The 21,194-nt window shown below is 42.6% G+C and overlaps 3 protein-coding genes across 5 annotated transcripts in view; 1 reads left to right on the top strand and 2 right to left on the bottom strand.

The window, feature by feature from the left end:
* The window catches only part of LOC106576769 (serine racemase-like), a 32,663-nt gene extending 27,161 nt beyond the window's left edge, over nucleotides 1-5,502 (bottom strand). Inside the window, exon 1 of the mRNA XM_045700747.1 lies at nucleotides 5,431-5,502. The gene's annotated coding sequence lies outside the window, so the exon portion shown is untranslated. The remainder of the gene's footprint in view (nucleotides 1-5,430) is intronic.
* Nucleotides 5,494-11,901, top strand: LOC106576770 (placenta-specific protein 9). 3 transcript variants are annotated; one of them, XM_014154151.2, is made up of 4 exons: nucleotides 5,494-5,667; nucleotides 5,778-5,858; nucleotides 9,315-9,406; nucleotides 10,676-11,901. In XM_014154151.2, the coding sequence occupies exons 2-4, from the start codon at nucleotides 5,795-5,797 to the stop codon at nucleotides 10,829-10,831; spliced, it is 312 nt and encodes a 103-aa protein (XP_014009626.1). In that variant the 5' UTR covers nucleotides 5,494-5,667; nucleotides 5,778-5,794; the 3' UTR covers nucleotides 10,832-11,901. The 3 variants fall into 3 exon arrangements, with proteins under 3 accessions (XP_014009626.1, XP_014009623.1, XP_045556704.1); XM_014154148.2 differs by having other exon boundaries at nucleotides 5,501-5,667; nucleotides 5,767-5,858; XM_045700748.1 differs by lacking the exons at nucleotides 5,494-5,667; nucleotides 5,778-5,858 and adding an exon at nucleotides 8,875-9,180.
* A 7,887-nt stretch (nucleotides 11,902-19,788) lies between these two features.
* LOC106576771 (serine/threonine-protein kinase 32C) overlaps nucleotides 19,789-21,194 on the bottom strand; it is a 146,296-nt gene continuing 144,890 nt past the window's right edge. Inside the window, exon 12 of the mRNA XM_014154152.2 lies at nucleotides 19,789-20,182. Within this exon, the coding sequence (XP_014009627.1) occupies nucleotides 19,987-20,182 (196 nt within the window). The 3' untranslated portion in view covers nucleotides 19,789-19,986. The remainder of the gene's footprint in view (nucleotides 20,183-21,194) is intronic.

The following is a 21,194-nucleotide window of genomic DNA, read 5'->3' as shown; positions in this document are numbered from 1 at the left end:
CGAGCTTCTAATTTTAAAAATGAATCTCTCCAGAAATAAGTCTCTCACTGTTGCCGCCTGTTATAGACCCCCCTCAGCTCCCAGCTGTGCCCTGGACACCATATGTGAATTGATTGCCCCCCATCTATCTTCAGAGTTTGTTCTGTTAGGTGACCTAAACTGGGATATGCTTAACCTGTTGGGGCTAGGGGGCAGTATTTGCACGGCCGGATAAAAAACATACCCGATTTAATCTGGTTACTACTCCTGCCCAGTAACTAGAATATGCATATAATTATTGGCTTTGGATAGAAAACACCCTAAAGTTTCTAAAACTGTTTGAATGGTGTCTGTGAGTATAACAGAACTCATTTGGCAGGCCAAAACCTGAGAAGATTCCTTACAGGAAGTGGCCTGTCTGACCATTTCTTGCCCTCCTTGATCATCTCTAACAAATACAGGGGATTTCTGGCATGACGTGACACTTCCTACGGCTCCCATGGGCTCTCAGAAGGCGGGAAAAAGCTGAACGATGTAATTCCATCCCCAGGCTGAAACACATTAGCGCGTTTGGCAAGTGCTCTATCAGAGGGCCATTAGACTGAGGCTCCTGCATGAGGGGATAGCATGCTTTTACTTTCACTCTCTTTGTAATAAAAAACGATTTCCCGGTCGGAATATTATCGCTTTTTTAAAAAATGGCATAAAAATTGATTTTAAACAGCGGTTGACATGCTTCGAAGTACGGTAATGGAATATTTAGAATTTTTTTGTCACGAAATGCGCCGTGCTCGTAACCCTTCTTTACCCTTTCGGATAGTGTCTTGAACGCACGAACAAAACGCCGCTATTTGGATATAACAATGGATTATTTGGGACCAAACCAACATTTGCTATTGAAGTAGAAGTCCTGGGAGTGCATTCTGACGAAGAACAGCAAAGGTAATAACATTTTTCTTATAGTAAATCTGACTTTGGTGAGTGCTAAACTTGCTGGGTGTCTAAATAGCTAGCCCTGTGATGCCGGGCTATCTACTTAGAATATTGCAAAATGTGCTTTCACCGAAAAGCTATTTTAAAATCGGACATATCGAGTGCATAGAGGAGTTCTGTATCTATAATTCTTAAAATAATTGTTATGTTTTTTGTGAACGTTTATCGTGAGTAATTTAGTAAATTCACCGGCAGTGTTCGGTCGGAATGCTAGTCACATGCTAAGATGTAAAAAGCTGGTTTTTTGATATAAATATGAACTTGATTGAACAAAACATGCATGTATTGTATAACATAATGTCCTAGGGTTGTCATCTGATGAAGATCATCAAAGGTTAGTGCTGCATTTAGCTGTGGTTTGGGTTTATGTGACATTATATGCTAGCTTGAAAAATGGGTGTCTGATTATTTCTGGCTGGGTACTCTGCTGACATAATCTAATGTTTTGCTTTCGTTGTAAAGCCTTTTTGAAATCGGACAGTGTGGTTAGATTAACGAGAGTCTTGTCTTTAAAATGGTGTAAAATAGTCATATGTTTGAAAAATTGAAGTTTTTTCATTTTTGAGGTATTTGAATATCGCGCCACGGGATTACACTGGCTGTTGAGTAGGTGGGACGCAAGCGTCCCACCTAGCCCATAGAGGTTAACACCCCGGCCGTCCTACAATCTAAGCTAGATGCCCTCCATCTCACACAAATTATCAAGGAACCCATCAGGTACAACCCTAAATCCGTAAACATGGACACCCTCATCGATATTATCCTGACCAACTTGCCCTCCAAATACTTCTCTGCTGTTTTCAATCAGGATCTCAGCGATCACTGCCTCATTGCCTGCATTCGTTATGGGTTTGCCGTCAAACGACCACCCCTCATCACTGTCAAACGCTCCCTAAAACACTTCTGCGAGCAGGCCTTTCTAATCAACCTGGCCCGGGTATCCTGGAAGGATATTGACCTCATCCCATCAGTAGAGGATGCCAGGTTGTTCTTTAAAAGTAATTTCCTCACCATCTTAAATAAGCATGACCCTTTCAAAAAATGTAGAACTAAGAACAGATATAGCCCTTGGTTCACTCCAGACCTGACTGCCCTCAGCCAGCACAAAAACATCCTGTGGCGTACTGCACTAGCATCGAATAGTCCCCACGATATGCAACTTTTCAGGGAAGTCAGGAACCAATACACACAGTCAGTTAAGAAAGCAAAGGCTAGCTTTTTCAAACAGAATTTGCATCCTGTAGCTCTAACTCCAAAAAGTTTTGGGACACTGTAAAGTCCATGGAGAATAAGAGCACCTCCTCCCAGCTGCCCACTGCGCTGAGGCTAGGAAACACTGTCACCATTGATAAATCCATGATAATCGAGAATTTCAATAAGCATTTATCTACGGCTGGCCATGCTTTCCTCCTGGCTACCCCAACCCCGGCCAACAGCTCCGTACCCCCCCCCGCAGCTACTTACCCAAGCCTCCCCAACCTCTCTTTCGTATCGTCCAAGATTCCTAAAGATTAGAAAGCTGCCGCGGTCATCCCCCTCATCAAAAGGGGGTGACACTCTAGACCCAAACTGTCCTGTCTTTCTAAAGTCTTCGAAAGCCAAGTTAACAAACAGATCACTGACCATTTCGAATCCCACCGTACCTTCTCCGTTGTGCAATCCTGTTTCCGAGTTGGTCACGGGTGCACCTCAGCCACACTCAAGGTACCAAACGATATCATAACCGCCATCGGTAAAAGACAGTACTGTGCAGCCGTCTTCATCGACCTGGCCAAGGCTTTCGACTCTGTCAATCACCACATTTTTATCGGCAGACTCAACAGCCTTGGTTTCTCAAATGACTGCCTCGCCTGGTTCACCAACTACTTCTCAGATAGAGTTCAGTGTGTCAAATCGGAGGGCCTGTTGTCCGGACCTCTGGCAGTCTCTATGGGGGTACCACAGGGTTCAATTCTCGGGCCGACTCTTTTCTCTGTATATATCAATGATGTCGCTCTTGCTGCGGGTGATTCCTTGATCCACCTCTATGCAGACGACACCATTCTGTATACATCTGGCCATTCTTTGGACACTGCTCTTAAATGCAAGTTAAACTAAATGTATTCTCTTCAACCAATCGCTGCCCGCCCGCACCCGCCCGTCCGACTAGCATCACTACTCTGGACAGTTCTGACTTAGAATATATGGACAACTACAAATACCTACATGTCTGGCTAGACTGTAAACTCTCCTTCCAGACTCATATTAAGCATCTCCAATCCAAAATTAAATCTAGAATCGGCTTCCTATTTCGCAACAAAGTCTCCTTCACTCACGCTGTCAAACATACCCTCGTAAAACTGACTATCCTACCGACCCTCAACTTCGGCGATGTAATTTACAAAATAGCCTCCAACACTCTACTCAGCAAACTGGATGCAGTCTATCACAGTGCCATCTGTTTTGTCACCAAAGCCCCATATACCACCCACCACTGCGACCTGTATGCTCTCGTCGGCTGGCCCTCGCTACATATTCGTCGCCAGACCCACTGGCTCCAGGTCATCTATAAGTTATTATCACTGGAGGCTTCGTGCCATGGATCATCACTGGAGGCTTCGTGCCATGGATCATCCCTACAGGTTCCGGGCCATGGATCATCACTGGAGGCTTCGTGCCATGGATCATCCCTACAGGCTCCGGGCCATGGATCATCACTGGAGGCTTCGTGCCATGGATCATGACTGGAGGCTTCGGACCATAGATCATCCTTGGAGGCTTCCTACGTGGAGCTGGAACCGGTCTCACCGGACTGGGGAGACACACAGGAGACTGGGTGCGCAGAGCAGTCACAGGGTATACTGGGCCGTGAAGGTGCACTGGAGGTCTGGAGCTTAGGGCTGGCACACCCCGTCCTGGCTGGATGTTTATTTTAGCCCAGCAAGGGCGGAGCGCTGGCACAGGACGAACTGGTTTGTGCTGGTGAATGGGGGGTACCGTGAGTAGAGCTGGCGCAGGATAACCTGGGTTTAAGAGACACACTGAAGACCAGGAACGTTGGCTGACTGCCAACTCTAGCACGGCAACTGTGAGGAGCTTGCACTGAGCGCACCGGGCTGTGAGTGCGCACTGGCGACACAGTGCGCATCACCGCATAACACGGTGCTTGCTGGGTCACTCGCTCCCCACGGTAAGCATGGGGAGTTGGCTCAGGTCTCAGCCCCGACTTCGCCAATGTCCCCGTGTGCCCCCTCCCCCTAATTTTTTTTGCCCTGCCTCTCGGGCTTCCGTTGTTGCCGTGCTTGTTTCTCCCAGTATCGCCGTTCCGCTTTCGCTGCCTCTATCTCCTCTTGCGGATGGCAATACTCCCCAGGCCTTGTCCAGGGTCCTGCCCCATCCAGGATTTCCTCCCAGGTCCAGTCCTCCTGACCACGCTGCTTGGTCCTTTGGTGGTGGGATCTTCTGTAACGGTTGTCCAAAGGAGTAGACCAAGGTGCAGCGTGGTAAGTGTTCATCTTGATATTTATTTTTACTCAGAACACTTAAACAAAATAATAAACAATGGTAAACGACCATCACGTCTTGCTGGCTTACCGAGCAGTACAAAAATAAGATCCCACAACTCAAGGAGGGAAAAAGGGCTGCCTAAGTATGGTTCCCAATCAGAACCAACGATAGGCAGCTGCCTCTGATTGGAAACCATACCTGGCCAAAACACAGAAATATAAAACATAGAATGCCCACCCCACACCCTGACCTAACAAAATAGAGAAATAAACCGTCTCTCTCAGGTCAGGGCGTGACACAACACCCACTCGTAGCATGCGCTCCAGCAGGTATATCTCACTGGTCATCCCCAAAGCCAACACCTCCTTTGGCCGCCTTTCCTTCCAGTTCTCTGCTGCCAATGACTGGAACGAATTGCAAAAATTGCTTAAGTTGGACACTTATATCTCCCTCACTAACTTTAAGCATCAGCTATCTGAGCAGCTTACCGATCGCTGCAGCCCATTTGTAAATAGCACATCCAACTACCAATCTCATCCCCATATTGTTTTTATTTACTTTTTAAAAAATTATTTTGCACACCAGTATTTCTACTTGCACATCATCATCTGCACATCTATCACTCCAGTGTTAATTTGCTATATTGTAATTACTTCCCTACTATGGCCTATTTATTGCCTTACCTCCTTACGCCATTTGCACACATTGTACATAGATTTTTCTATTCTGTTATTGACTGTACTTTTGTTTATCCCACGCGTAACTCTGTGTTGTTGTTTATTGTTGCACTGCTTTGCTTTATCGTAGCCAGGTCGCAGTTGTAAATGAGAACTTGTTCTCAACTGGCCTACCTGGATAAATAAAGGTGAAATAAAAAAATACAGATTATAAAGGATTTTTTTTCTTCTTCACTCTAAATTCACCCAGTGTGTCATTACATATCATACCGTTCCACAATGATTACAACCTCACCTTCATGCCCTTCCTGCTAAATGTTATCCGTGTTGGGGTAGGCTTCAGTGCAGGCTCCAGCTCTGCTGAGGAGTTCCACCCTAGAAACAACCCCCCACCCCTCCCCTTCCTTAGCCCCCTCCTCAGATAAAGGGCTTTTGTTCTGCATCTAATGTTTTCACTGGGAAACTGGGTGCAGCCGAGGGAAGAGAGACAGAGAGAGAGACTTTCAATACGTTTTTGGGCACTGAATACACTGTGAGTATTTCTTTCTCTCTTTATTCCTCTTTCTTTTTTACTTCCTCCATATTTCTCTCATTGCAAGAGACAGTTAAAGACTCTACTCTTACCCTCCTGCTGGACTCCAGGTTTCCTCTCCTACGCCATGACCCGCCCCTACAACATCTTACTTGGACTCCTGCTCCTCCTCATTGGCTACGCAGCGGCAGGTAAGAGCCATGATTGGGTATTGCTGGGGTTAGAGGTCATAGGGGAAAGGGCAGGGGGCACAGGAGATGTGTAAACATACCATCAATAGGTGTGTTGTTTACTCTGTCAGATTCTGTTCTATCTGGAACCAAAAATGATTTTCCTATGGGGACAGCCGGAGATCACTTTTGGTACCCTGTTTTCTAAGAGTGTAGCGACGCAGAGTACTCACCATGCAATGGAGTTGAATAGTTATTTGTGCTTAGTGAATAGCTGGAAATCATTTTTTAAATCAATCTTAAAATGTATTTATAAAGCCCTTTTTACCTCAGCCGATGTCACAAAGTGCTGTACAGAAACCCAGCCTAAAACCCCAAATAGCAAGCAATGCAGATGTAGAAGCATAATGTGATGTCAACACTTACATGAAAGGGGGGATCTTTCCACTGTAAAATGGACCTTCTCTTTAAGGAATATCAATCTTGGTCATTCAGCATATAGGTTACAGGATGTGTGTGTGCGGAGGTGATGGTTGGATGAACATGTGTGTGTGAGAGAGAGAGAGAAAGGCCGTGTCTGAATACCCAGACTAGAGTAGTAAGTAGCATGAGAAAAAAATGATGTTTTACAGTATGTGAAGTTTAGAAAGTAGTTTTCTGAATGCATCATTAAATGCGCAAATGCGTTGACTCCCGCCATGCTTTAATTTTGGTGCAGCGCGTCAATTTATCTGATTATCAGCTGTTGTCGAAAAGTCGGAAAAGACAATTGAATTAAAATGCCGAAATGGGTATACAGTTTATGTAGTACTCTAGTCTGGGTATTCAGACACGGCTAGAGAGAGAGAGAGAGCGAGAGAGAGCAGGGACTCATTGGGTTAGAACATCTGTTTCTTATTTTTAAAGCGGCATCGACCATTCTCAATGTAGTACTCCATCAGTACAGTGTTTGACTACAAACATCTTCAATTGTGTCCATATGTCCCGTGTCTGTCTCCAAACCTATCATTCCAACCTTGTTCACTGCTCAAACTGACTTCCAGAGAAAATCACAAACACTTTGGTCACTCCTCCATATCCTACTCTATATAGGCTTGAGTGTGACTTCATACACCAGGAATGGCCAACTATTGCAACAACACATAGAACCACGCATTTCTCGCTCTCTCTGCCAACACACTATCGATCCAAGAAGTACCCTGGAGATCTGACTAACGACTTGTTTGTCTTATTTCCATTGGCGGGTCTGTATTAGGCAAGAGCTGGTTTGTGGGACCACTGGTGTTGTGTACTAACTGATCTAATGCTCTGGCTCAGGCTGTGTTCTTCATTATTCACTCCACCGCAAACACTCACGCCATCTTCCGAACCCTGCCTCCCAGGACGAAGTGTGTTAGATCAGGCTCCTGTGGGCTGCTGTTTTTTCCTTTCCTATTGGCCGGTTTCCTCTGAGTGTGTGGGTCAGAAATTCTCAACCTCCTGGTGCAACTGTGATAGAATACACAAAGGAGTGTGCACTTCATCAGGCATGTCATCATCTGCCTCATTTGCCTTTGTCCAACACACGCTCCCCCCAGACAAGCTTTAGCTGCAGTCTTAAGGCCTTTTGGTGTCCCGACATGTTGATAGCCAAACCAGAGAAGCACAGGCTGTTTTAACTACCAGAGCAGGGAATTTTGGCATTCAACTATGCTCAGATTACATACACTGGATAGCTATAGAACTGAGACAGCATCCTGCCTGCATCGGTGTGCCTGTGTGTTTGTTTGTATCACGTGCTAAACTTCGATTCAAAGACGATGCCCTCCATGCATCTTTCACAGATTGTGATCAATTGACATGTCACACATGTCTTCCTCAGGGAAAAAGCCTTGAAGTTTGCCGACTGGCTAATATGCCCAGATGGATTTCACATACTGGATGTTATGGGTCCGTCTGTAGTACTGACGCAGAGACATGTGGTGCGTTTTTCTATTGAATGAAATCCAAAGAGGAGCTCTATCTTACATTCATCCTTTGGGTTTCCTTGGCTTTTGTCCTGGGTCCACTTGGCATGCTCTGTGGTGGTGTAATGGAGCTTATAAAATTGTACCGTGGGATAGCGCCATAAAAACAGCACAACTGGTAATTCATGGCTGCTGTTCACAGGGCACTGGAGGACAGTCATGATGTTGGAAAAGTAAATGGTCCTTATGTTGTGTTACTTTTATGACAGGCAGGGGACAGACTACTATTCAACCCTCAGACTGCTATATATATGTTGTATGCAACGGTCTTTGTTCTGTGTTTGTAATGCCTTTTAGTGTGCATATAATGCTACATAAAAAACGTTCCTAAGGTCCTAGGACGATATATAGTAACAAAGACATTTCCAGCTTCAATGATTTATGTTAAAAAGTTCTGTGACGTCATGGAAACCAGGTGCAACAGGAAGTGTGGCTGAAGAGAATAGACAGGGCTCCATGCCATAGATTATACTGTACATGTTCTATGCTCCATGCGTCATTAAGAAGACACCTGTCTTCACAGACATACAGACCACACATCCCAGCCACATTCCTCACTGCCATAGCCACCAGCGACCAGCTCTTCAGCTCACAGAGAAAAACAAGGGCTCTTAAAAAGGGGTAGGTGGTTAATTGGAACCATAAAACCTGCATGGCGAATGGAAAAAGGTGGTCGAACAATGTATGGTTTCTCCACCACACCCAACCCATAAAGGTTCAAGGTTGATTCCAACTGAGAGCACCTCACAGTTCACTGCCAGACAAAGTGTTGAGTTGTGTATCAAAGCTAAGCCAAAGGTGTAGTCAGTCTACTTGGCCTAAGGTTATGCAAGTATGCAATGCTGCACTAACTCTGTCCCATACTGCACTGACTCTGGATCATCGGCATCTCTTCTGAATAAACTGGGTCACGTCCTGGTGAAATTAAGGGTGTACTGATCCCAGTTCAGTTTGCTGGAGCGCCATGTCAGCAGAATGGCATGTGGCCAGGGGTTGTGGTGAACTGATTGGCTGGGCTGCAGGCTGCCTGCAGAGCGGAGATGTAGAGGTAATAGAAAACACGTTGAACGGGCTGTGAACCAGACAGACGGGAGAGGGAGGGAGAACAAGGAGAGGAGACAAGGAAGGCTTGTTTTGGTGACCTTTACCGATTTGCTGGATTTATAATGGAACAGAACTGAGTTTTTTCCATTTCTGCTGAGAAGAAATTAAGCTGTGGATAGATAGTATACAAAAAATACACTGGGTTTTCTCAGGGAGGATTTGAGAATTCTGCTCTGGTGTGTATTGAAGTCCATAAGTATGTCCTCTAGTCTAGCCCGTTTGAAGAATGTACAGTAAGTCTAAGCTATTGAAATGATAAAAGAACATGTGTTGGTAAAGTCAGAAATAAAGTTCTAAAAGATGATCTGTTCTTCAAGATAACACATGTAATCAAAAATGATGTCTGCTGGCCTATGTTTTCCATCAGGACCCGAGTCTGAGCTCCAACCCAGAGATGTCCGGTCGAGTGCCTGTCAGGACCACAGTACTCTTCATGACAGAATGGATGTAGTGGAGAAGGTGGAGTAGTAATCACAATGCTTTTCACGGTCTTATTTGGTCACACGTTAAACAAAACATATCTAATAAATCCTTCATAAACACTTTATAAGGCATATGTTGCTGCTTCACAAACCACTCATAACCAAACATCATAGCATATTAAAAGGTGATATAACAGGTCTTTGCAAATGCTGCTTTTTTAAATGTGGCGTAACCTTTATGGCACTCTTTAGTATGACATAGTAGTATTCTTCTAAATGATTTATGTAGTAGGACTTAAAGGGTTCAATCAGACATTTGATCTTTGAAGGAATTTGGAAGATTTCCCAGTGGTTTGTAACATTAATACTGTATATCAACTTGTTTTTCGTTTGATCGACGGCCAAACTATCTGCACTATTTCCTTTTAAGGATCTGATTTTTTAGCTAAAGTGCCCATCCAAACGACTCAGCAGTGGAATTCACTCAGTTACTAACATTTCTTCCTCTTTAAATTCACGCCACCCAGAGAGTATTGATGTTGAGTGAGTATTGAGTGCATCTGAGGAGAATCTATCCCTGGCGGGTAGCCTAGTGTTTAGAGAGGCGAGCCAGCAACTGCCAGTTTGAATCCCGGGTCTGACAGGAAAAATATGTTAGGAAGTGAGCTGATAACTGGAGGGTTGCTGGTATCAAATCCTAGATGCTGTTATGCCCTTGAGCAAGACACTTAAACCCTCACAACAGCGGTGGGTATAGGACAGTTAAAAACAATGGTACTAGCTTCAGCTTGTACATTGATATGCTTACTTACTTACTATCCAATTCTTTAAAGAGATTCTCCGGTACTTTTTAGTCATTAGTTCTGAAAGTAGGCTCACGACCCAAAAGTGGTCCCCGAAAATTGCTTACTACGTCACATATGTGCAGATATGTGCACCATGTCATTTCTCTCTCAATCGTTCTGTGTGTGCATCTTGCTAGCTGTCACTCGATTGCTTGGGGGCTGGCCCACGTGGGGGAAATGTAGGGAAAATGGCACCGCACAGCTCCAGAAAACAGTTGTTTTCATACTAGGGATTATGTGGGTAATTAAGGTAAAACAGTAAATCTGTTCATAGATTATGTATGTATGAACTACACATTGACACATCCAGCCCAAAGCGGGAGTTAAAAAACAATACTTACTAGTCGCTAAAGTTCCTGGAGCAAGTCTTTAAGATCGACACTCAGGTCTAGGTTAAAAGGGATAAGGCCTAAGAATCAATGTGAGTTGGGCTGATAGATGACCCTGTCTGTCTCCTGCAGCATGTAGAGGACACAGTACAAAAGCTGGAGGCTGAGCTGGCCATGCTGCTGGACGCCATAGAAGCCCCTGAGTGGAGTCCCCTGCTGGAAACTGTTGGAAAACCTGTGGTGGACATCCTGGACGGCCAGAGACTGGGAGAGAATGGCGACTCCTGAGAGGGGAAGAGGAGAAGATCTCTGTTGAGCAGCTACTAATGCTACTTCACTCTAGCTTTAGGAAGTGATGAGGGTGCACCTGGCTAGGGCAAACAATGAAAGACTAAAGTACAGTCTCTGCCGTTTTGCTGAAGTTGTATTTTGTAAGTGGACAAAAACAGTATAAAACAAGTCCTTTAAAGTGTAATCACAGGCTTAGTATATATTCTGTGGTACAGTCGATAGATCACAACACTAAACCTTATTTTTCCCCGTAATACACTGCTCTATTCCTCAGGCACTCTGATTCTTTCTCTCGTCTAAACTTGAATCCCTACACTCAGGGGTAACTGTCTCCAGCCTCTCAGGTTGTTTACCTCAAAGTCCTAAACCATTGATTGTTTTATCTGGTAATGTATTCTGTTTTGGGTGGGATTGACCCTTTTCTGTCCCATGCCTCTCTTCCGCCCCCTGGTGTCAGTCAAGAGCGACACATGCAGCACCGAGTCACAAGGTAGACCTTGACCTTTACCACAGATCAAGAATCAGGTTACCCCAACCCCCAATCCTATACCAAACCATTAGGGGGCTGTAAATAATACCTGACCCTGTATCCGTGGTTAGGGACCACTAATAATCACTAATAATCTCAATGTGGATGAATGAAAAAAACAAAATCATTACAGCGACTACTAGAAGGAATGTATTTATTTATCAAAGCAGTTTGTTTCAATACACAGAGCAGTTTGAATAGGTACAGTACATGGCTTCCACTGAGACCCAGGCTAGTTGCAAGTGTATTTATTTAGTCCCCATAAAAATCTTACAGAACATGTTCAAAATCGGATCACAAAAAGGAGAGTGGTCATAGATCATCAAACCTGTTTTCTTTTGTTCTTAAAAATAATGTACACTATTTTACTAAATGTTTCTACAAAGATCAGACACTAATGTTGAGAGCGTTGATCCTTATCCAGTTCATGGTAAAGGTGCTGTGGTAGTTGGTCACTCGCTCTGTAACAACGCTGTTTGAAACACCCAGGTAAATACACTTACAACAATGTTATCCAATAAACTAGAATGCAAACACATTGGTAAGAACATATTTTCGATTTTTGCGAGTTAGGCAAGCAACATCCGATCGGGAATGGAGGTGAATTTTAGATACCAAGGGAATGATATTAGGCTACAATATTGTTGAAAAAAGCTACCCAGGGTTCTATTAAATTCAATGACTATTCATTACAAATACTAGACATAATTACATGGCCATTTCTAGCAGTGGAGACTGAGCATTCAATCAAGTTTGTTTTATCTAATCGTCATTAGAGAGGACAATGTAAAGACATGTCGAAGAGCTGTATATATACTGTATATAATAAACCTGCGGTTTGAATTGAAGAGGGCAGTCCATAAGCGTAGAAGAAGGATATCAAGGATCTGGAAAGATTCTGTATGGAGGAATGGTCTAAAATCCCTCCCAAGGTTCTCCAACTCATAAAACATAAAAAAAATGTCTCAGTACCGTTATCCTCGTGAGGTATTGAAAAAGGGTGTCAATAATTTTGACCCCTACCTTTGAAAAAAAGTAATCTTTTTCAAGGGTGTGAATTATTTCAGAGCCCACTGGATGTATGCACACAGTGCATTCGGAAAGTATTCAGACCCATTGACTTTTAAAGTTTTTGTTATGTTACAGCCTTATTCTAAAATGGATTCAATCGTTTTTTCCCCATCAATCTACTCACAATACCCCATAATGACAAAGCAAAAACAGATTTTTAGACATTTATTTAAAAAATGTAAACTGAAATATCACATTTACATAAGTATTCAGTCCCTTTACTCAGTACTTTGTTGAAGCACCTTTGGCAGCGAGCCTTGTGTATGACGCAACAAGCTTAGAACACCTGTATTTGGGGTATTTCTCCAATTCTTCTCTGCAGATCCTCTCGAGCTTTGTCAGGTTAGATGGGGAGCGTCGCTGCACAGCTATTTTCAGGTCTCTCCAGAGATGTTCGATTGTGTTCTTCAGGTCCCTCCAGAGTTGTTTGATTGGGTTCAAGTCCGGTTTCTGGCTGGGCCACTCAAGGACATTCAGAGAAGCCACTCCTGCGTTGTCTTGGCTGTGTGCTTAGGGTTGTTGTCCTGTTGGAAGGTGAACCTTCGCCCCAGTCTGAGGTCCTGAGCACTCTGGAGCAGGTTTTCATCAAGGATCTCTCTTTCCCTCAATCCTGACTAGTCTCCCAGTCCCTGCCGCTGAAAAACATCATGATGCTGCCACCACCATGCTTCACCGTACGGATGGTGCCAATTTCCTCCAGATGTGAAGCTTGGCATGCAGGCCAAAGAGTTCAATCTTGGTTTCATCAGAGCAGAGAATCTTGTTTCTCATGGTCTGAGAGTCCTTTAGGTGCCTTTTAGCAAACTCCAAGCGGGCCGTCATGTGCCTTTTACTGAGGAGTGGCTTCCATCTGGCCACTCTATCATAAAGGCCTGATTGGTGGTGCTGCAGAGATGTTTGTCCTTCTGGAAGGGTCTCCCATCTCCACAGAGGAACTCTGGAGCTCTGTCAGTGTGATCATCGGGATCTTGGTCACCTTCCTGTTTTGGTACCCTTCCCCAGATCTGTGCCTCGACACAATCCTGTCTCGGAGCTCTATGGACAATTCCTTCGACCTCATGGCTTGGTTTTTGCTCTGACATGCACTGTCAACTGTGAGACTTTACATAGACAGGTGTGTGGTTTTCCAAATCATGTCCAATCAATTGAATTTACCACAGGTGGACTCCAATCACATTGTAGAAACATCTCAAGGATGATCTATGGAAACAGGATGCACCTGAGTTCAATTTCAAGTCTCATAGCAAACGGTCTGAATACTTATGTAAATAAAAGGTATTTCTGTTTTTTTATTTTTAATACATTTGCAAAAATGTCTAAACCTGTTTTCGCTTTGTAGTTATGGGGTATTGTGTGTAGATTGATGAGGAAAAACAACTATTTAATACATTTTAGAATAAGGCTGTAACTTAACAAAATGTGGAACAAGTCAATGGGTCTGAATACTTTCCAAATACACTGTGTGTATGTGTGTATGTGTATGTATATATACACACTACTGGTCAAAAGATTTAGAATACCTACTCATTCAAGGGTTTTTCTAGATTTTTTAGTGAAGACATCAAAACTGCGAAATAACACATATGGAATAATGTAGTAACCAAAAAAGTGTTAAACAAATCAAAATCAATTTTATATTTGAGATCATTCAAATAGCCACCCTTCGCCTTGATGACAGCTTTGCACACGCTTGGCATTCTCTAAATCAGCTTCATGAGGTAGTCACCTGGAATGCATTTTAATTAAGAGGCGTGCCTTCTTCAAAGTTAATTTGTGGAATTTCTTTCCTTCTTAATGAGTTTGAGCCAATCAGTTGTGTTGTGACAACGTATGGGGGTAATATAGAAGATATCCCTATTTGGTAAAAGACCAAGTCCATATTAAGGCAAGAACAACTCAAATAAGCAAAGAGAAACGACAGTCCATCATTACTTTAAGACATGAAGGTCAGTCAATCCGGAAAATTTAAAGAACTTTGAACGTTTCTTCAAGTGCAGTTGCAAAAACCATCAAGCACTATGATGAAACTGTCTCTCATGAGGACCGCCACAGGAATGTAAGACCCAGAGTTACCTCTGCTGCAGAGGATAAGTTCATTGGAGTTACCAGCCTCAGAAATTGCAGCCCAAATAAATGCTTCACAGAGTTCAAGTAACAGAAAAATCTCAGCATCAACTGTTCAGAGGAGACTGTGAATCAGGCCTTCATTGTCAAATTGCTGCAAAGAAACCACTATTTAAGGACACCAATAATAAGAAGAGACTTGCTTGGGCCAAGAAACATGAGCAATGGACATTAGACTGATGGATATTTTTCCTTTGGTCTAGAGTCCAAATTGGAGATATTTTGTTCCAACCGCCGTGTCTTTGTGAGACGTGGTTTGAGTGAACGGATGATCTCTGCATATATGGTTCCCACAGTAGAGCATGGAGGAGGAGGTGTGATGGTGTGGGCATGCTTTGCTGGTGACACTGTCTGTGATTTATTTAGATTTCAAGGCACACTTAACCAGCATGGCTACCACAGCATTCTGCAGCGATACGCCATCCCATCTGGTTTGGGCTTAGTCCCACTATCATTTGTTTTTCAACAGGACAATGACCCAACACACCTCCAGGCTGTGTAAGGGCTATTTTACCAAGAAGGAGAGTGTTGGAGTGCTGCATCAGATGACCTGGCCTATACAATCACCCGACCTCAACCAAATTGAGATGGTTTGGGATGAGTCGGACCGCAGAGTGAAGGAAAAGCAGCCAACAAGTGCTCAGCGTATGTGGGAACTCTTCAAGACTGTTGGAAAAGCATTCAAGGTGAAGCTGGTTGAGAGAATGCCAAGCGTGTGCACAGCTGTCATCAAGGCAAAGGGTGGCTATTTGAAGAATGTAAATTATAAAATATATTTCAATTTGTTTAACACTTTTTTGGTTACTACATTATTCCATGTGTTATTTCATAGATTTGATGTCTTCACTATTATTCTACAATGTAGCAAATAGTACAAATAAAGAAAAACCCTTGAGTAGGTGTTCTAAAACTTTTGACCGGTAGTGTATATATTTTTATATATACATAAATACAGTACAGTACCAGTCAGAAGTTTGGACACACCTACTCATTCAAGGGTTTTCTTTATTTTTACTATTTTCTGCATTGTAGAATAATAGTGAAGACATAAATAAAAAATAAATAAAAAATAAAAATAACACATATGGAATAATGTAGTAACCAAAAAGTGTTAAATCAAAATATATTTAATATTTGAGATTCTTCAAAGTAGCCACCATTTGCCTTAATGACAGCTTTGCACACTCTTGGCATTCTCTCAACCAGTCTAATGAGGAATGCTTTTCCAACAGTCTTGAAGGAGTTCCCACATACGCTGAGCACTTGTTGGCTGCTTTTCCTTCACTCTGCGGTCCAACTGATCCCTAACCATCTCAAATGGGTTGAGGTCGGGTGATTGTGGAGGCCAGGTAATCTGATACAGCACTCCATCACTCTCCTTGGTCAAATAGCCCTTACACAGCCTGGAGGTGTGTCATCGGTAATTGTCCTGTTGAAAAACAAATGATAGTCCCACTAAGCGCAAACCAGATAGGATGGCGTATCGCTGCAGAATGCTGTGGTAGCCATGCTGGTTAAGTGTGCTTTGAATTCGAAAGAAATCACTGACAGTGTCACCAGAAAAGCACCCCCACAACGTCACACCACCTCCTCCATGCTTCACGGTGGGAACCACACATGCGGAGACCATCTGTTCACCTACACTGTGTCTCACAAAGACATGCCGGTTGGAACACAAAATCTTAATTTTTAACTCATCAGACCAAAGGACAGATTTCCACCGGTCTAAAGTCCATTGGTCATGTTTCTTGGCCCAAGCAAGTCTCTTCTTATTATTGGTGTCCTTTAGTAGTGGCTTCTTTGCAGAAATTCGACCATGAAGGCCTGATTCACGCAGTCTCCTCTGAACAGTTGATGTTGAGATGTGTCTGTTACTTGAACTCTGTGAAGCATTTATTTGGGCTGTAATCTGAGGTGCAGTTAACTCTAATGAACTTATCCTCTTCAGCAGAGGTAACTCTGGGTCTTCCTTTACTCTGCGGTCCTCATGAAAGCCAGTTTCATCATAGCGCTTGATGTTTTTTCTGACTACACTTGAAGAAACTTAAACATTTCTTAACATTTTCTGGATTGACTGACCTTCATGTCTTAATGTAATGATGGACTGTCTTTTCTCTTTGCTTATTTGAGCTGTTCTTGCCATAATATGGACTTGGTCTTTCACCAAATAGGGCTATCGTCTGTATACCACCCCTACCTTATCACAACACAACTGATTGTCTGAAACGCATTAAGGAAAGAAATTCCATAAATTAACAAGGCACACCTGTTAATTGAAATGCATTCCAGGTGACTACCTCAAGAAGCTGGTTGAGAGAATAACAAGAGTGTGCAAAGCTGTCATCAAAGCGAATACTTTTTTGGTTACTACATGATTCCATATGTGTAATTTCATAGTTTTGATGTCTTCACTATTATTCTACCATAAAGAAAATAGTAAAAATAAAGAAAAACCCTAGAATGAGTAGGTATGTCCAAACGTTTAACTGGTACTGTATATGTATGTATGTTATTCAGCAGCCATTTATGACTTTCACATAGCTAAGACCATCTAAGGGCATACTTAAACACTGCCCCAAACCTTTGGGCTTATACCTTTTCCATATACATAACAAAGCACATAAAACTCAAACTTACCCACATTGGAGCATAATTACTGACTTATTAAAACATCCATTTAAGGAAGGAAAAGCCTGTGCACTTGAACATATTCTTAAGACAAACTACGTGATGTCAAAAGTTACTGCATACAATCTAAAATATTATACCATCCATATAACACTGGGAATAAATTATTTGTACAGTTGTAGGAGGTTGTAAATCTTGTTTTTAGCAAACCTAGACATCACATAGACAGGCAAACAGGGCAGGGCTACACTGATTGGATGAGGCGAAAGTCAAGGTATGCTACTGCCATAGACTTAGTTAGACGACTCATCTTGGTATCTATCCCATTATAGCGTCTGAGAGCATGGGCAGCGCCATTGAAGTGGTCAAATTTCTTCTTCTTCTTTTGTGTTTGAAAAATGCATACAGCTTATATTGGTGATTTATCACCACCTGCAGTGCAGGAGTCCTGAACCAAATCTTGTGTGTCATTTATTTATTGTGGCCACTAATGGCAGTGATACAGCTTAATTAAAGCCATTTACCAACCAGGTAATCCAATTTGAAGTAGAAGCAAATGCTCTGATTATTAACTTATTTCTCCCAAGCCAAAGGAATCCCCACCCAGTTGACTACTTTAAAATTGAGGAAGCCCTCAATTGCAATGTCCATGCAAAAACAGATTATTGCCAAGTAAAGATCTCTATCCATCTCTATGGCCGAAGCTTGCATGTGCACATACTGTAAGCCATGCAAACCCTAGCATTCGGCTCTCCTACAGCCTTGAATAAAGGTACATGCAGGGTTTGAGACACCATCGTTGTAGTTAATGCGCTTATTTTTATAGGAAAACTGCATTTTTCCCCCACCTCACCTCTTTTTAAGAGGCATCTTGATTTTTTATTATATAATTAAATACTATTTAATTCCTCCCAAAAAACATTCCTTTATCTATAATCACAATAAATGGTTGTATACAAATGATAGTATTTTCACTTGCTGAAGGAACAGTGGTTCTATGCACAACAGAGAGGAAACATACATTCACACACTCAAAGTTCCTTAGAAATGGCTATGCAAATGGTAGAAAAGCTTTGGCATATGTGCCTACAAGTTGTGCCTGCACACTTGGAAATAAGATCAGTACAACAATGTATGAAGGTTTGGCTTCATACAACTCTTAATTTAGTAACATGTACGTTAATTTAGTAAGAAGAGCCCACATAAAACTGTGGAGAGTTAGGCTAGTCTATTTACACGTGTTACTTTGTTAGGCCTAGGGTTTTAAGGCGGACTATGCTACATGTTCCCAGATGCCCATGCTGAGAGTAAATGGCATCACCTTAAATGTACCACTGTCTCTACTAGGTGAAAGTTTCAACTACACAACTCAAAATACTGCCCAATGATAACGTTCTATATGAAGTTATTGAGACAATCATATTTGAGAGACAATTGTCAAATTCCACTAGGTTATAGTTATTGTTGTCTATTAAAGGATAATGATCAATTACGAGATTCTTTTGTAGCTATTCAAATGAAGTTGATCATTTCTGATCCATAGAAACAGAATGACTAGAACGACTGATCCCCTGTTAGTGACAATGTTTACGTTGAACAGATAAGAACTAAAGCAGTACGAGCATGTAGCCCACAATGGAACAGTGTGAGAAGAACAGCATATCTTGGCAACAGTCACAGAGATCGATGGTGAGGGAAACCTTCCATTTACACCGCAGTTGTACTTAGGGCCTTTGGAAATCTAACACTGTAGGGGAATATGTTTTGGTGGAGGAGCGTAATCGCTGTAGGAAAATCAAACTGGCATGCTGATGCATAATGTAGATATAATTACGTGTGATGAATGGCTATTGATTAACAATCAACACCATTTAAAGTGGTTTTACAGTATTGGATTAGTGATTTATTTACACTTGCAAAACCTTCTTATCCTTAATGGCCCGATACAGTATTATATGCTAATAAGGCTCACTCTCTGCGACTGAAAACAGTATTAACCTCTTAAAGTCTCTATCCACTGCACTACCTTAGAAATAGAATCACATAGAACATAGTAATATAATAGTAATCCTATTTCTATGTGAACTACACTGTATATTGGCATTGTGATACAATTATATATTATCATTGAAATGAAAGGCATTTGGAGATGGTAACCCAACAACAGTACTATTGTAGCTCCGAATAGGGTGCACAGAGAGAATGAGAGGGATTGAACGAGCTACACAGGCAAAGAAAACTAAGAGTGCCTAACTCTATTTGAATAATTCAGCATGTGAGTTTGCAGTGGGAGCTACATCTACTCGAGGCTGAAAGAGCAGGGAGGTTCTGCAAAAAAAAATATCTTACACTCTTCAACCTGGCTCTGCATGTCATCAGGCTCATATACTGTGTCTGTGGCTACTGCTGCTTGTTATCCCCTCTCGTAATGATACCTTACTTTCATGCTATACTGTACGTTGCATAGAAGAGAGTTAGCGCTTACTCTAGGGGCGCGGAGGGCAGGACCGCTCTGGAACCTGCAGTCCCATTCATGCCTTAACGATGGATGCTACAGAAGAAGAAATAGGGGAGCCATTTTGTGTCCTGCTGTGTATTGTTGTTCTGCTGTGCGTCCCTGTTCCCACAGTCATCATGGCTACATAGGAGAGGTTAAAGTATCTATAGGCATGGTTACACACACACACACACACACACACACACACACACACACACACACACACACACACACACACACACACACACACACACACACACACACACACACCAGCCTGTGAGACCACCAGGTGGCGGTGCAGTGCTAGGAGCTTCCAGGAGAGGAGCAGACCGAGCCGCACATGCTCAGTTTGGAGGAGGACTCAGGTTCGGGTTCGGGATCCTCATCCTCTGTGCCTCCCTCAGCCTCTCCGGATCCGTCTCCATCACCATCATCACCCCCCTCGGCAGCTCCTTCACACTCCCCTCCCTCTGCACCCTCCTCCTGACTCTTTTTCAACCTGAGAGACAGATGCAGACACAAGCACCAACGCACACACACACACATACAAACACACAGACAGACAGACGGGACAGAGAGAAAAGGCCATTTGTGATGAAAATACATAGTGGGAGTCTAAAGACTATGATATACTCTCTGTCCAGAAATTATGCCCAAGTAGTAAAAATAGAACTCAAGCTCCATTAATTACAGCAATAAAGAAACTCCATTTGCCATGCAGGAAGAATTCCAAATTATGCTGCAATCTCATACACGGGTAAATAATGAATGAGGTATTAATTTAGATAAGGGCTGAACCAATATTCTCTCCCTCATGATCACAGAGCAGTCCCATATAGGGCTGTGGCGGTTACGAATATTCATCAGCTGGTGATTGTCAAGCAAATAACTGTCGGTCTCAAGGTAATTGACCGTTAATTAACATAAACACATTTAGCATCTCCTGGCTTCCACACATAGCCTACAAGCCATTTTAAAAAGTCTAATAAATCCATGTAATATACAGTACCAGTCAAAAGTTTGGACACACCTACTCATTCCAGGGTTTTCATGTATTTTTACTATCTTCTACATTATAGAATAATAGTGAAGACATCAAAACGATGAAATAACACATATGGAATCATGTAGTAACCAAATAAATTCCACATTGAGTAGACATAAATAGGAAATTACTATGAAATAATAATATAATTCAGTTATTTATACTGTACTGCTTGGCATTCCTTAAAGTCATTATCTCATCTCGGCTCAGGCAGTAGCAGCCAGCCAGCCAGCCAGCCAGCCAGCCAGCCAGCCAGCCAGCCAGACCATCTAATGTTATCTCTGTGCTCCCCATACTGTACTGTCTGTAGTCATCCTATTTAGCTTGGCTAGCCCGACTAAATATGCTGCAGAGCTTTCTGGCTAAATCATTTTACTAGTTCTTCAAAATAGATAAGGCATACTTTCACGAATTGTCTCTATCCCTCTCATCATTGTGTTGTGTACTGTACATTCCTCTCTAATGC

Source organism: Salmo salar, chromosome ssa18 (assembly GCF_905237065.1).
Source record: "Salmo salar chromosome ssa18, Ssal_v3.1, whole genome shotgun sequence".
NCBI lineage: Eukaryota > Metazoa > Chordata > Actinopteri > Salmoniformes > Salmonidae > Salmo > Salmo salar.
The sequence above is the reverse complement of the archived record's forward strand: the minus strand, read 5'-3'. Positions and strand labels throughout refer to the sequence as shown.

Bases quoted from the DNA above. Each gene is read 5' to 3' on its own strand.
- LOC106576770 (XM_014154148.2), top strand. From the start codon at position 5,582: ATGTTTTCACTGGGAAACTGGGTGCAGCCGAGGGAAGAGAGACAGAGA. The intron at 5,859-9,314 runs GTAAGAGCCATG...GTTTTCCATCAG, and splicing joins CATTGGCTACGCAGCGGCAG to GACCCGAGTCTGAGCTCCAA. The intron at 9,407-10,675 runs GTGGAGTAGTAA...TGTCTCCTGCAG, and splicing joins GAATGGATGTAGTGGAGAAG to CATGTAGAGGACACAGTACA.